At 47.0% G+C, this 15284-nt stretch overlaps 1 protein-coding gene across 5 annotated transcripts in view; it reads left to right on the top strand.

Annotated features, from left to right (window-relative positions):
• The window catches only part of ENOSF1 (enolase superfamily member 1), a 41061-nt gene that overhangs the window by 12424 nt on the left and 13353 nt on the right, over window positions 1–15284 (top strand). For all 5 annotated transcript variants that reach the window (XR_004273448.1, XR_004273447.1, XM_032293256.1 and 2 more), the window contains exons 3-9: window positions 3364–3479; window positions 7111–7197; window positions 7525–7551; window positions 10139–10211; window positions 10310–10348; window positions 10769–10851; window positions 13047–13081. Coding sequence is in view for 3 of the 5 variants with exons in the window: in XM_032293256.1 (XP_032149147.1) it covers window positions 3364–3479; window positions 7111–7197; window positions 7525–7551; window positions 10139–10211; window positions 10310–10348; window positions 10769–10851; window positions 13047–13081 (460 nt within the window). In the remaining 2 variants the exon portion in view is untranslated. The remainder of the gene's footprint in view (window positions 1–3363; window positions 3480–7110; window positions 7198–7524; window positions 7552–10138; window positions 10212–10309; window positions 10349–10768; window positions 10852–13046; window positions 13082–15284) is intronic.

Genomic DNA, 15284 nt, shown 5'->3' with positions numbered 1-15284 from the left:
ACAAAGAAAGAATTTTTAAATAGACAAAAATTTAAAAGTCCAGCCTTAAAAGTTTGTGACACCATTCCTACTCAGACACCCACAAGTCACCCACAGACTTTACTCACTGTCCTTCCAGTGCTAGGGGCTCCAAAGGATTGAAGTCCCTGGGCAGATAGAGTCACAGGAGAAAACTCCATGGGTTTAGTCGTCAAGAAGCTGCCTTCAAGGGCCCTTTTTTTCTTTTCTAACTGAATTTCCTGCCACAATCCAAATTTCTTTTTTTTAATTTTGAGATGGAGTTTCGCTCTTGTCACCCAGACTGAAGTACAATGGCATGATCTTGGCTTGCTCACTTGCAACCTCTGCCTCCCGGGTTCAAGTGATTCTCCTGTCTCAGCTTCCCAAGTAGCTGGGATTACAGACATGTGCCACCACGCCTGCAAATTTTTGTATTTTTAGTAGAGATGGGATTTCACCATGTTGACAAGGCTGGTCTCGAACCCCTGACCTCAGGTGATCTGCCCTCCTCAGCCTTCCAAAGTACTGGGATTACAGGCGTGAGTCACCACACCTGGCCTCACAACCCAAATTTTCTTTTTTTTTTAAGATGGGGTTTCACTATGACGGCCAGGCTGGTCTTGAACTCCTGACCTCAGGTAATCCACCCACCTCGGCCTCCCAAAGTGCTAGGATTACAGGTGTGAGCCACCGCGCCCGGCCTCCCAAATTTCTATTGAATGCAGCAAATTCTAGTCTCCTGTTGAGCAAGAAAAATCCACATCACATAAGTGATGCTTGTGCATCTCTGAGAGTCATAAAAATGAGATCATCCTTAGCTTTTGTTAATGCATTTGCTATTGTGCCATGAACCAGAGGTGGGCTTCAGTCAGTGATTTATAGCAACAATCAAATCCCTGAGACAGTGGTTTGGTGTCAATAATAACGTACTTCACTATGAGTCACTGACTTACTTCAGACTTTCTTTAATTCAAGAGCATCAACCTTCTAGGGAATGAACATCTGAACCGGAATGATTGTGTACACCATTAACAAAAGCCCTAGAGAGCCTGGCATGGCTGGTTCAGCCCCAAATGCTACATCTGACCGCAAGTATGCAATCATCTGAGAGCTGTTTCACCCTTAGTTAGTAACGTGCTAAAAGCTTGGGGCACCACTTTCTTTCCTTTTTGAGATGGAGTTTTGCTCTTGTTGTCCAGGCTGGAGTGCAATGGCACAGTCTCGGCTCACTGGAACCTCCGCCTCTTGTTTTCAAGCAATTCTTCTTCCTCAGCCTCTCAAGTAGCTGGGATTATAGGCATCCACCACCATGCTCAGCTAATTTTTGTATTTTTAGTAGAGATAGGGTTTTGTCATGTTGTCCAGGCTGGTCTCAAAGTCCGCACCTCAGGTGATCCACCCGCCTCGGCCTCCCAAAGTGCTGGGATTACAGGCATGAGCCACTGCACTTGGCCTGGGGCATCACTTTCTTTTTTTTATTTTTATTTTTTATTTTATTTTTTTCTTTGAATTAAACTTATACAAAACCACCATCAGAAGAAGCATCACTTTCAAAGTGTCCTTCTCAGAATCTTATTGACAGTAAAACTGTACCTCTGTAACTGTCCTATTAAATGACCAAAAAATTTTGACTATTGAATCCATGGCAGCACCAAACAAGTTTATCAAAACGTTTTGGAATACATTCCTTTACTTGAAGCTAAGTTGATGGCTTGATTGAATTATTGTGGCCATTTACACAACATAGGCTAAATGTTTCCTAGAACTGGCAAAAGATCAAAGGGTTACTTTACTTATTAATCATCTTAAATAACACAAGAAAGCCTTTTATTATTATTATTATTATCATTATTTGAGACAGGGTCCAGCTCTGTCACACAGGCTGGAGTGCAGTGACACAATCTCAGCTCACTGCAACCTCTGCTTCGAGAGCTCAAGTGATCCTCCCACCTCAGCCTCCCAAGTAGCTCGGACCACAGGCGTGCACTGCCACGCCTGGCTAATTTTTGTATTTTTTGTAGAGATGGTGTCTTGCCATGCTGCCCAGGCTGGTCTCAAACTCCTGAGCTCAAGTGATCCGCCCACCTCAGCCTCCCAAAGTGCTGGCACTACAGGAGTGAGTGCCAGGTCCAAGAAAGCCTTTTAAAGTAAAACACCAGGCCAGGTGTGGTGGCTTTTGCCTGTAATCCCAACACTTTGGGAGGCCGAGGTGAGAGGATCACTTGAACCCGGAGTTCCAGAACCTCCCCACCCCCTGCCCTGTGCAGCATAGCAAAACCTTGTCACTATAAAAAAAAATTAAAAATTATGGCTGGGCATGGTGACTCCGCCTGTAATCCCAGCACTGTGGGAGGCTAAGGCAGGCGGATCACCTGAGTTCAAGACCAGCCTGGCCAACATGGTGAAATCCTGTCTCCGCTAAAAATACAAAAATTAGCCAGGTGTGGTGGCAGGCACCTGTAATCTCAGTTACTCTGGAGGCTGAGGCAGGAGAACTGCTGGAACCCAGGAGGCAGAGGTTGCAGTGAGCCCAGATTGTGCCATTGCACTCCAGCCTGGCGACAGAGCTAGACTCTGCCTCAAAAAAAAAAAAAAAAAAAATTAAAATGAGCTGGATGTGGTGTTGCTCGTAGGTCCTACCTACTCAGGAGGCTGAGACAAAAAGATTGCTTGAGGCTAGGCATTCAAGACTACAGTGAAGGACTGGGATCAGTGTCTCATGCCTATAATCCCAGCACTTTGGTTGGCGGAAGCAGGTGGATCACTTGAGCTCAGGAATTCGAGACCAGCCTGAGAAGCATGGGGAAACCCCATCTCTACCAAAACTACAAGAAATTAGCTAGACATGATAATTAGCCAGGCATGGTGGCTCAAGCCTGTGGTCTCAGCTACTCGGGAGGCTGAGGTGAGAGGATCACTTGAGCCCAGGAGGCGAAGATTACAGTGAGCCAAGATCACACCACTGCACTCCAGGCTGGGTGACAGAGTGAGACCCTGTCTCAAAAAAATTATAATCATAATTAAAGGCACCAAAAATAAATAATTGATGGTAATGCTGACCCAAATTGAGGTTAACCTTCAAATTACTTATAAAAAATGTAGTATATCATAAGAAAGTCAATAGTAAGAATTTTAATGTTTGTAAAGACAGTGTTTTCATGTTGGCCAAGCTGATCTGGAACTCCTGACCTCAGGCGATTCACCTGCCTCGGCCTTCCAGAGTGCTGAGATTACAGGCGTGAGCCACCGTGCCTGGCCTAGATGTAATTTTTTCATAAAATGTTCATGTTTGTGATGTTTACATGCCTTAATTTCTTGACCTAATATACAAGCATAAACAAGAGTTCAATCCTTTTTAACTAGTTGTCTGTGCTGTGAATGCCCTTGCCCACCATGTGCTCAACAAGGACCTCAAGGACATTGTTGGTGACTTCAGAGGCTTCTATAGGCAGCTCGCGAATGATGGGCAGCTCAGATGGGTAAGGGACCTATTTTGTAAAATGCTCATATAAATAATGTTACCAAGGTCTGAGATGTCCTTTGAGTGTAACAATGTGAAAATGGAGATGGGTTGGTTTACTTGTTTATTTATTTATTTGAGATGGAATCTTACTCTATTGCCCAGGTTGGAGAGCAGTGGCACAATCTCGGCTCACTGCAACCTCCACCTCCTGGGTTCAAACGATTCTCCTGCTTCAGCCTCCCGAGTAGCTGAGACTACAGGCGTGCACTACCACACCTGGCTAATTTTTGTAATTTTAGTAGAGATGGGGTTTTGCCATGTTGGCCAGGCTGGTCTCAAACTCCCAACCTCAAGTGATCCACCCCCATTGGCCTCCCAAAGTGCTGGGATTACAAGCATGAGCCACCACGCCCAGCCTAGAGATGAGTTTATAATTTTAAAGTAGAACATTTTATTCAGCTAAATTTGGGCTTGAGTCGTTTAGATTATCAGTATTTTGAGGTAAACAACTCATTTATGTAAGACAGATGATCTAAATGACTCAAGCCCGAATTTAGCTGAATAAAATGTTCTACTATGGAGGTGAGGTGCTGAGAGTTGGGTCCTGAGAGCTCTCTCTTCTCTAAGGACCTCATCTCCTGCTCCCTGATTGGAAAGTGGTCTAGAGGATAAAGTAATGAATAGGCGATCTTTTTATGGAGAAACAACATGAGTAGTATTAGAGATATAAGAGAAGGTCATTAAAGAGAAAACAGTGAGAAGAGCAAAGTTAAAAAGATGGAAGACCGGCTGGGCGCGGTGGCTCATGCCTGTAATCCCAGCACTTTGGGAGGCCGAGGCAGCTGGATCACCTTGAGAGCAGACTGACTATCATGGAGAAACCCCATCTCTACTAAAGATACAAAATTAGCTGGGTGTGGTGGTGCATGCCTGTAATCCCAGCTACTTGGGAGGCTGAGGCAGAAGAATTGCTTGAACCCGGGAGACAGAGGTTGTGGTGAGCCGAGATTGCGCCATTGTACCTGGGCAACAAGAGTGAAACTCTGTCTCAAAAAAAAAAGGGAAGGCCGTCATGCCTTTTAGGTTCATAGTTTGGTATTTGAACTAATGAACTATAAATTCAAGGCTTGAAAGAGTGAGGCTCTGGAGAAAGGATTCCAACACAGTAAGACGAATTTAGTACCCTGACCTTTACCTTTGTCCCGTGATACCGGGTTTTGTCTTTTCCTAACTTGGCTCAGTCTGCTATCCATGCACAGAGAAGGGCACAAGAGAATGTACTTTCTATAGTGCCTAGGATTTCATCTTTGACTTTATACAGAGAATATTAAACTTACCTTGAAAGATGTCACCTTGAGGCCGGGTACGGTGGCTCACGCCTGTAATCCCAGCACTTTGGGAGGCTGAGGCAGGCAGATCACCTGAGGCCGGGAATTCAAGAGCAGCCTGACCAACATGGTGAAACCCTCTCTCTTAAAAAAAAAAGAAAAGAAAAGAAAGACGTCACCTTGAAGAAGTTCCCACTGGCTGAATTTGAGCATCAAAATAAATATAATAGCAATGGCTTATAACCCATTGAATAAAATCCATGAGTCCATTCAGATAATGAACAATTGGCTGGGCGCAGTAGCTCATGCCTATAATCCCAGCACCTTGGGGCTGAAGCAGGAGGATCACATAAGGCCTGGAGTTCAAGACCAGCCTGGGCAATATAGTGAGACCCCCATCTGTACTTTTTAAAAATAAAAATAATAAAATAAACTTTTAAAAAGAGATAACAAGGTCAAGCCCACCACTACAGCTGATTAAAATCTAACAAATATGAAAGGAATAACATCAGAAAATAACCATAACTGTCATAGCTACAATTAATTGAGGCAAGAGTCATCAATAGATGCTCAAATTTTGAGACAATAACAACTTCCTTACTTGGAAAATGAAATGGTAACTTCCCAGTGGAGACACCAAATGGACACTAAGTTACCTAAGTGGTAAAAGCTAACAACCCTAATAACCCTAATAATAAAACAAAATGACATCATCACTTGTGTAGTGTTTGTGCCAAAAAATGTATAACCTGAATCTAATCATGAAGGAACGCCAGATTGAGGGATGCTGTATGGATCAATTGGTCTATACTGTTTAAAATGCTGATAACATTTACAAAAGAAGAAGGAAAATTGCTCCAGGTAAGAAGAGACTACAGAGACATGACAACTAAAGGCAGTATGTGATCCCAGATGGGATACGGATTAGGCTAAAATAAAATACATTATTGGAAAAAAAAATGGTGATATTTAATTATAGATTAGCCTTTGGATAACAGTATTCTGTCAGTGTTGTATTCCCTAAGTGTGATCATTGTACTACGGTTATATTTTAGAAGTCCTTGTTTTCAGGAACTATATACTGATGTATTTAGGGTTAAAAGAGCTTTATTGGCCGGGCGCGGTGGCTCACGCCTATAATCCTAGCACTTTGGGAGGCCGAGGCGGGTGGATCACAAGGTCAAGAGATCGAGACCATCCTGGTCAACATGGTGAAACCCTGTCTCTACTAAAAATACAAAACATTAGCTGGGCATGGTGGTGCGTGCCTGTAATCCCAGCTGCTCAGGAGGTTGAGGCAGGAGAATTGCCTGAACCCAGGAGGCGGAGGTTGTGGTGAGCCGAGATTGCGTCATTGCACTCCAGCCTGGGTAACAAGAGTGAAACTCCGTCTCAAAAAAAAAAAAAGAGCTTTATTATATTTTATAGGCCGGGCGCAGTGGCTCATGTCTGTAATCCCAGCACTTTGGGAAGCCGAGGCGGGTGGATCACCTGAGGTCACGAGTTCGAGACCAGCCTGACCAACATGGAGAAACCCTGTCTCTACTAAAAATACAGAATTAACTGGGCATGGTGATGCATGCCTGTAATCCTAGCTACTTGGGAGGCTGATGCAGAAGAATCACTTGAACCCAGGAGGCAGAGGTTGCAGTGAGCCGAGATCGCACCATTGCACTCCAGCCTGGGCAACAATATTTGCAACTTTATTCAAATGGTTCAGAAAAAAAGAAGTACATATATATGTGTGTGAGTGTCTGTTCATATATCTGTGTGTGTGTGTGTGTGTGTGTGTGTATGTGAGTGTGTGTGTGTGTGTGTGTGTGTGTGTGTAGAGAGAGGGAGAGAGAGAAGAGAGGAAAAGACAGGTGTTTTTCCTACTATTCTTACAACTCTTCAGTAGGTTAGCAACTGTTTTTTTTAAAAAAAAAAAACCTTAACATTTAGGTGGGTTTCTATTGCTACCTTTTAATTCTTGAAATGTGTCCCTGGATAGAAGACCTAAATATTTTTTTCTTTTGTTTTTTTTGAGACAGAGTCTCGCTCTGTTGCCCAGGCTGGAGTGCACTGGTGCATTCTAGGCTCACTGCAACCTCTGCCTTCTGGGTTCGAGTGATCCTTTCACTTCAGCCTCCCGAGTAGGGACTACAGGCACGCACCACCAAACCTGGCTAATTTTTCTGTTTTCAGTAGAGACAGGGTTTCACTATGTTGACCAGGCTTGCCTCGGTCCCAAAGTCCTGGGATTACAGGTGTGAGCCATCACACCCAGACCTCTTTTTCATTTCTAAGAAGTGCCGTTGTGCTTTGTTTCCTAACCAGATTGGTCCAGAGAAGGGCGTGGTGCACCTGGCGACAGCAGCCATCCTAAATGCAGTGTGGGACTTGTGGGCCAAGCAGGAGGGAAAGGTAACTCCCCTCACAAATGCTTCGGAGGGTCCTGGGAACCTTAAGACACTGACTTTCCCTAAGGCCATGGGAAAGATGGACACATTGCAGGTCCCCAGAAGGAAATACAGAGAATTGCTTTGGTGTTTATTCTCTCCTGAGAGGTTTTGGCAGTAGGTAGGGAATGGCAGATGGATGGGATGGTGGAAGGCACAGGCAGCAGTAGAGGCGGGTGGGGAGAACCTGATGGCTGAGAGCCAGTGTTTGCTGCCAGTGCATTTACTGTCAGGAAAAAAATGGGGGCACTTTACACATATGTCTTACAAATCCTTTCTTTTTTACTTCAAGCCTGTCTGGAAGTTACTCGTGGACATGGTAAGTAGAATCTTTAATGTTACAATCATTTCTGAAAATGAAATGAATTTCTTGGATGACTTGCCTTTTGATGATCAGTAAATATATTCAGGACTGTCTGTTGATCACTGTAGTGATGATAGAGCCAGTAAAATATGACATTTGTTTTCTGATATCTGACGTAACAGATGACTGTACTCATGCAGGCAGGGTGGCACGAGGGGCAGCAGAAGGGGTCCTGCTCCCCAACCGTGTACCTGTAACATGCAGTCCCAGTTCTCTGAGCCTCCATTGCCTGTGACAAGAGGATCATCCTAACTTCTCTAGGAACCTCACAGAACTAAAGATTAGTGAGAAAAGCACCTCATAAACTTTTCAAAGCAAGATGTTATAATGTTATGATGATATCCAGGCTGGGCGTGGTGGCTCACGCCTGTAATCCCAGGACTTTGGAAGGCTGGAGGATGGCTGAAGCCCAGGAGTTTCAGGCTGCAGTGAGCTATAATGGCACCACTACACTCAAGTGACAGAGCAAGACCCTGTCTGGAAAAACGAAAAGATACTCTCCAGTCCCTTTGACACCAGGAATAAGATCAGGCCATTGCAGCCTCTGCTGTACAGTTGCAGCAGAGAAGGAGCTGAACACTGAATTCTAAAGATATGCACTTGGCTGTTTTCTTTCTCCTTTTCATAGCAGAGGTGAGCAACTGGATGCCGAGGAGGAAAAAACTGGGCAAGTTATAGGGGAATGAGCTTCAGACCCATGCAGAGCTGGCTGTGAGTCCGGGTTTCACTGCTCACTAGCTGCATGACCTTGAGCATGTGACTCCCCCACTCTTAGCTGCAGTGACACCTGGGTGGTGGTTAAAAACCTCTGGGTCTGCAAATGAAGCCCCTTGCTATTAGTTGGCAGCAAAATTAAGGAAAAACAAAGAACACCATGGCCTTGAAGAGTGTTGGTCAGGAGACTGCGCCTCCTCTGGAGGAAAGCGGACAGGAGGCTGTCACATCATCTCTGACATGGAGCGTGGCCTCGGGGCCATCCACAGGGGAAGGATGCAGAGCTCTTGAGCCCCTTCTGGACTCACGGTTGGCCTTTTACACGGGTGGAAGAGGTAGCCACCAAAAGGGAATGATTTGCAGGCCACCAGAAATGTGCCTGAGGTCCCACCTGTGGACTGTCCATTTTTGGATCCTGGTCCCTTTCAATGCTGGTACTCTTTTTTTTTTTCTTGTAATTTAATTTTCAGTGTCTGGTGATCAGTGTTTTTTGAGATGGAGTTTTCTTCTTGTTGTCCAGGCAGGAGTACAGTGGTGCAATCTCGGCTCACTGCAACCTCCTCCTCCCGGGTTCAAGCGATTCTCTTCCCTCAGCCTCCCAAGTAGCTGGGACTGCAAGCCCCTGCCACTATGCTCAGCTACTTTTTTGTATTGTTAGTAGAGATGAGGTTTCACCATGTTGGTCAGGCTGGTCTCTCTCGAACTCCTGACCTCAGGTGATCCACCCACCTCGGCCTCCCAAAGTGCTAGGATGACAGGCATGAGTCACCCACCCAGCCCAGAACTCTTAAAAGAAGCAGAATCTCAGGGTTGAAAGAGCTTTTAGGATTTTTGACAGTTATGGTAGATTATTATGGGTCACTATAAGACCTTAGTGGGAATGGAGCTACTGGCTATTTTCCAACTGACTGTTCGGTCAAGGTGGGGAGAGGCCTCAGCACCAGGCCCTGCCGAGATGTTGGTGGGTGGTCAGCCAGGTGGGCCACTCGCCCCAGTTCATGCACTCAGTTCCTGTGCGCGAAGCAAACATCCCATTTGGCAGAAGAAACTCCTGAAGATCACGCTTCTAGTGAGCAGTGGCCCAGTGCTGGGCAGCCTTCTTTCCTCCGCAGTTCACTGCTCCGGGACCGTCCTCCGGCCTCGAAGCCCACCCTGGACAGCCCTGTGGTGTGGAGCTCATGTGCACAGTGCTGCCAGGCGTTCATCTCTTTGCTGAGCTCCTGCTGAGTGTTTGCTTGGGGCCAGGCCCTCCTTCCAGGAAACCATGTCAGCTGGAAAGAACAGGGTGGCGGCGGGTGGCGAGGGGTCAGAGCATGAGCATCTGAGGGCTTCATCAGGGGACAGCGAGGAGCCTCTAAAGGACTCTACACTTAGGAATGATAGAATCAAACAATTTAACAAAGCCCCAAAGGTCCCTGCCAGGAAAGAATGAGCCCATGTATCACCATAAGCAACTTCTTAGACGCTTAACTCCTCCCTGTCATCCCAGCACTTTAGGAGGCCGAGGAGGGAGGATCACTTGAAGCCAGAAGCTCAAGATCAGCCTGGCTAACACAGTGAGACTCCATCTCTACAAAAATAAAAATAAATTAGCTGGGCATGGTGGCACACATCTGGAGTCCCAGCCACTCAGGAGGCTGAGGCAGGAGGATCACATAAACCCAGGAGACTGAGGCTGCAATGAGCTATGATGGCACCACCGCACTCCAGCCTGGGCAACAGAGTGAGAGCTTGTCTCTAAAAAAAGAATAATGCATAATTTTTAAAAACGAAATATAACCCAACTTAGAATTGATTTGGGCCTCTTGCCTTCCTGTTACATTACCAGGATCCCAGGACGCTGGTGTCCTGCATAGACTTCAGGTACATCACCGATGTCCTGACTGAGGAGGATGCCCTAGGTGAGTTCAGAAGCTTTCTGGGATACACCGATGTGCACGTGCAGAAGTAGGATGCTTTGTAGCCTAAAAGGGTGAGTGATGCTTTTTATTTCTTCCAGAAATACTGCAGAAAGGTCAAGTTGGTAAAAAAGAAAGAGGTGGGTTGTAAGAACATTTTCTTCATTGTTTTTGCTAACATTGCCCATTTTTGAGTGCCCCTGTCCTTTTGGGGTACACACTGCCCTCCCAAATGCCCCATGCTGAGCAGCCAGGCCTTCAGAGCAACATTCAAGTCTGCATGGTGAAGCTTCCTGGGTATGACCCCTGACTGCAGGGTTTGCTTCAGCCACTGCTGAAAGGAAGTCTGGCTTAAGGAGGGTCCTTGGGGAACAGGGCAGTCTGTGAGGGTATCCTAATCACCTGGGTTTGACATCCTAGTAATTTGTGGCTGGGTGTGTGTGAAAGGCAGGGTCAGGAGAACAGCAGGACTCTCCATGGGAAACAGCTTAGCTACAGGCACTTCCAATTCCGAAAGGCCCTGGAAAGTGCAAAATGTTGATGGCGCTGTGTTTTCACAGAGGAGCAAATGCTGGCACAAGGCTACCCTGCTTACACAACATCGTGCGCCTGGCTGGGGTACTCAGATGACATGTTGAAGCAGGTGGGCATTTTAACCTGGCTTTGTAGTTAGGCTGCATGGGGAGAAACCAACCTGTTTTTTCATCTATACTCACACCACTACTCTCAATACCTCACTCTGACACCAGACGTGTACGGTTTTCTCTCTCATGCCAACCAGTTCTCCACTTTTCCATGGACACCAGCTGGGTGTCCTGCTATTTTACTCAATTCTGACACCACTTACCTGGAGCTAGCCTCAGACCCCACAGGCTAAGTGCTCAGTCTTCCAGAACTGCCCCGTGGCAGATGCCAATTGCAAGTCCACATTGTCACCTGTGCTTCTGACTGGCTTTGCCTCTGATGGGAGGTTCCCACAAACCCCGCTTTGAGTTCAATCATTTGGTGGATTGGCTCACAGAATTCAGGGAAACACTATGTTTACTCATTTATTATAAAGGATACAACTTAAGAACAGCCAAACTGAAGAGACGCATAGGGCAAAGTGTGAGGATGGGTACAGAGCTGCCGTGTCCTCTCCAGGTGAGCCACGCTCCCAGCACTGCCATGTGTTCACCAACCTGGAAGCTCTCTGAACCCTGTTCTTTGGGGGTTTTATGGAGGCTTCAGTATTTAGGTATGATTAAGTATTTGGCCATTAGCCATTGATTCAACATTCAGCCCCCTCCCCTCCCCAGAGATCTAGGATAGGCTAAAGTTTCCAGCCCCACAATCGTGCCTCCCTGGTTTTTCTGTCCCCAGCCCCATCCTGAAGCTACATAGGGGACCTCAGCAGGGCTATCTCATTCACATACAGAAGACACTCCCATCACTCAGGAGATGCCAAGGGTTTTAGGGACTGTGTGCTAGGAAATAGGGGGACAGAAATGGGGACAGAGACCTAATACATATTCCTTCTTATATCACATGGGCTTTATATTCCAGCCTCTCTGGGAGAAATTTAATAATTTCTTGTTCACTTTTCTAATCATTTGACCAGGTGTGGTGGCTCATGCCTGTAATCCCAGTACTTTGGGAGGCTGAAGCAAGTGGATCATCTGAGGTCAAAAGTTCAAAACCAGCCTGGCCAACATGGTGAAACCCTATCTCTACTAAAAATACAAAACAAAAAAATTAACTGGGCGTGGTGACATGCACCCGTAGTCCCGCTACTCAGGAGGCTGAAGCAGGATAATTGCTTGAACCCATTGCCACTATACTCCAGCCTGGGTGACAGAGTGAGACTCCATTTCGAAAAAAAAAATCATTTTGGATACAAGGCCTCATTCTGAAAGTACACGAGCAAATGCAAAGCCATTCACCTTGTGGACCCAGGGACTCTGTGACTTACGGAGTCACCTTGGGCTCTGGAAGGTGACAGTCTATGGTGTGATTCCCAGGCAGCACAGCGGCAGACCCACTGTGAGATGAAGAAATAATGCCTGTTTCCTGGGATGGTTTTGAGGATTCAGATACATGCTGTAAGTTGTGTCACGCTCAAGGCACCATGCTGGCACATGGCATGCAGTTGGCACATGGTGGATTTATTACTATTTCTCTTTACACTGTGCCCACTTTGAGAGAGGAGAGAGGGAGGCTGACTTCTGCATGTTACTCTTAAATCCACTCATTCTATGGATGCCACAGAATATCCTAGTTTTTTTTTTTTTTTTTTTTTTTTTTTGAGACTGAGTTTCGCTCGTTACCCAGGCTAGAGTGCAATGGCGTGATCTCGGCTCACCGCAACCTCCGCCTCCTGGATTCAAGCAATTCTCCTGCCTCAGCCTCCCGAGTAGCTGGGACTACAGGCATGCACCACCATGACCAGCTAATTTTTGTATTTTTAGTAGAGATGGTGTTTCACCATGTTGATCAGGATGGTCTCAATCTCTTGACCTTGTGATCCACCTGCCTCAGCCTCCCAAAGTGCTGGGATTATAGGTGTGAGCCACCGTACCCAGCCTATCCTAGCTTTAAAAAGAGAGATCAATGCTATATTCCCCTTCCAGGAAGGTTGTGACCATTGAAAAAATGGTTCCCATAGAGATGAGGAAAGAAAGTCACCCTACAAGTAAAAAGTGATCTCTGTCAGCTAAGCTGTTTCTGCTGTTAATTTCAACAACACATGGGGGTTGCTCTGTTCTATGCTATGACCACAATGCTTGATCAGCAATGACTGATGTCTGGTCAGACTGAGGGGCCCTCTCCAGTGTGTGACCCTGTGCTCCTTTCCCACAGCTCTGCACCCAGGCACTGAAGGACGGCTGGACCCGGTGAGTGTTTGTGATGATGGACCTGACTTTCCCAGTTGGCGGCAGGAAGGACCCAGGCAGTGGAGAGGAGCCAAGGAATAAAAGGCACCCACAGGCTCATAGGGATGCATAAGAGAAGTTTCCCCTTAGGCCAGCCTCTTTCTCTAAAGGCAGGATGTGAGTCCTCATTTGAATTCTAGGACATCAGAGTTGAAAGAGGCCTGGGAGATTGTTGATTTCAGGCCCTAGAATAGAAATCCATTCTTTACCATCAGTAGCAGCATCGATTCAGCTTTTGCAGGAATACCTCCAGAGGCAGCGAGCTTAACTTGGTGAGGCACTTTTCATTCTTTGAGGGCTTTAAGTATTAGGTGGGGTTTTTTTGTTTGTTTTGAGTTTCACTTTTGTCGCCCAGGCTGGAGTGCAATGGCACAGTCTCACTGCAACCACCACCTCTTGGGTTCAAGCCATTCTCCTGCCTCAGCCTCCTGAGTCACTGGGATTACAGGCACCCTCCACCATGCTTGGCTAATTTTTGTATTTTTAATAGAGACAGGGTTTTGTCATATTGATCAGGCTGGTCTCGAACTCCTAACCTCAGGTGATCCGCCCACCTCATCCTCCCAAAGTGCTGGGATTTCAGGTATGAGCCACCGCACCCAGCCAGGTGGGTCTTTAATGTCAGGAACCTGGCCACATGCGGTAGCTCACACCTGTAATCCCAGCACTTTGAGAAGCTGAGGCGGGTGGATCACCTGAGGTCAGGAGTTTGAGACCAGCCTGACAGCAATATGGTGAAACCCTGACTCTTAAAAAAAAAAAAAAAAAATGTCAGGAACCCTTTGCTTCCATGTAATTTCCAGCCACAGGTCCCAGTTCCCAAGAGCCAGGCCGTTCCTCTTCCACTTGAGTGACAGCCCTCCTCTTCCTCCAGGCCACCTCCTTTCCATACTGCTCATCTGCACTTCTCCCTTCTGACTCTCACATGTGCACGTAAAGACCTCTGGCCATCCTAAGACCTTCTCTGGATGAGCCTTGATGGTCGATGACCCCACATCCTGACACAGGGCAAGATGCAGAGGGACCATCATCTCTCTTGATCTGGTTTCTGTGCGTCCCTCAGTGCAGCTCACCATGGCACTTTTTGCCTGTGACATGTCACCAGGCTTCCTATCTGACCTGCAGCCACTCTGGTCTCTGAGCCTCCTGCTACTCAGTGTGTTCTGTGGAGCAGGAGCTCCAGCATCACCTGGGAGCTTGTCAGAAATGCAGCCTGGGGCTCTCCCCAGACCTGCTGCATGGGAATCTGCACTGGAACAAGATCTCCGAGTGATTCCTATGCACACTCAAGTTGGAGAGGCACTGGATTCTTGTTAATGCCTCAGCTAAATAAAGGGTTGAGGAGTAAGAACTTGAAGGAGGCAGCATGAGGCCTTGGCATCTCATGGAACTGGAATCACATTTTGCCTTTCCCCTCATCTCCTGCAAATACTCACTATGTGATCAAGGGCAAATTGCTCAACCTCCCTGAACTTCATTTTCTCCCTATCAATCAGCACAAATAATATGAGCTTATGGTTCTCCTCAAAGTTGCCATATCTCAGAAGGACCGGCACAGGGCAGGATTCAGAGCAGCTGCTGTAAGTGCTGGCTGCTTGCCCTCCCTCTACGTACCCTGGGGAGGCCACAGCAATGTATCTGGTGACTCAGAGAAGGCTGTGAGGAGATTTAAAGGGCCTCTTCCCAGCACGGGAAGCCTGGCACCCAGAGCCTATGGCCAGCCACCCTTTCTGGAGCATCATGGATCATGTAGTTGAAGCCCCCAGATGGTACAGAAGAGAACGGCAGGTGCCTGAGAGCATGTGGCACTCTGCAAGCTGGGGCTCTTTGCAAAGCAGCAGGAGGACTTCAGCCAAGGAGGTGCACAAGGAGGACAGGCTAGTGTTCAAGGGGGCAGATGCTGGCGTCCCTGCGGTGGTGTCCCCTCCTCCACCTGTCAGTGCCCAAACTGAGGCCAGCAACACCTCTTCTGAAGCAGAGTCACAGAGTGTGGATGTAGAGGCCCATGTCTCGAGAGAATAGCTGGACATCCAAACAGATTAAGGAACTCCATACAAGTGTCTGGATGCGGTGTAAAGGAGACCTCTACACAGAAGCTCCAGCCACACTCTGCTGTTCCCCAGTTACGTGACCTCGTCACTTTCCCTCCCAGAACCTCAGGCCT

The sequence above is a fragment of the Sapajus apella genome, unplaced genomic scaffold (genome assembly GCF_009761245.1).
Source record: "Sapajus apella isolate SASKATOON/1434 unplaced genomic scaffold, GSC_monkey_1.0 scaffold29, whole genome shotgun sequence".
NCBI classification, from domain to species: domain Eukaryota; kingdom Metazoa; phylum Chordata; class Mammalia; order Primates; family Cebidae; genus Sapajus; species Sapajus apella.
This window is presented reverse-complemented; position numbering and strand designations above follow the sequence as displayed.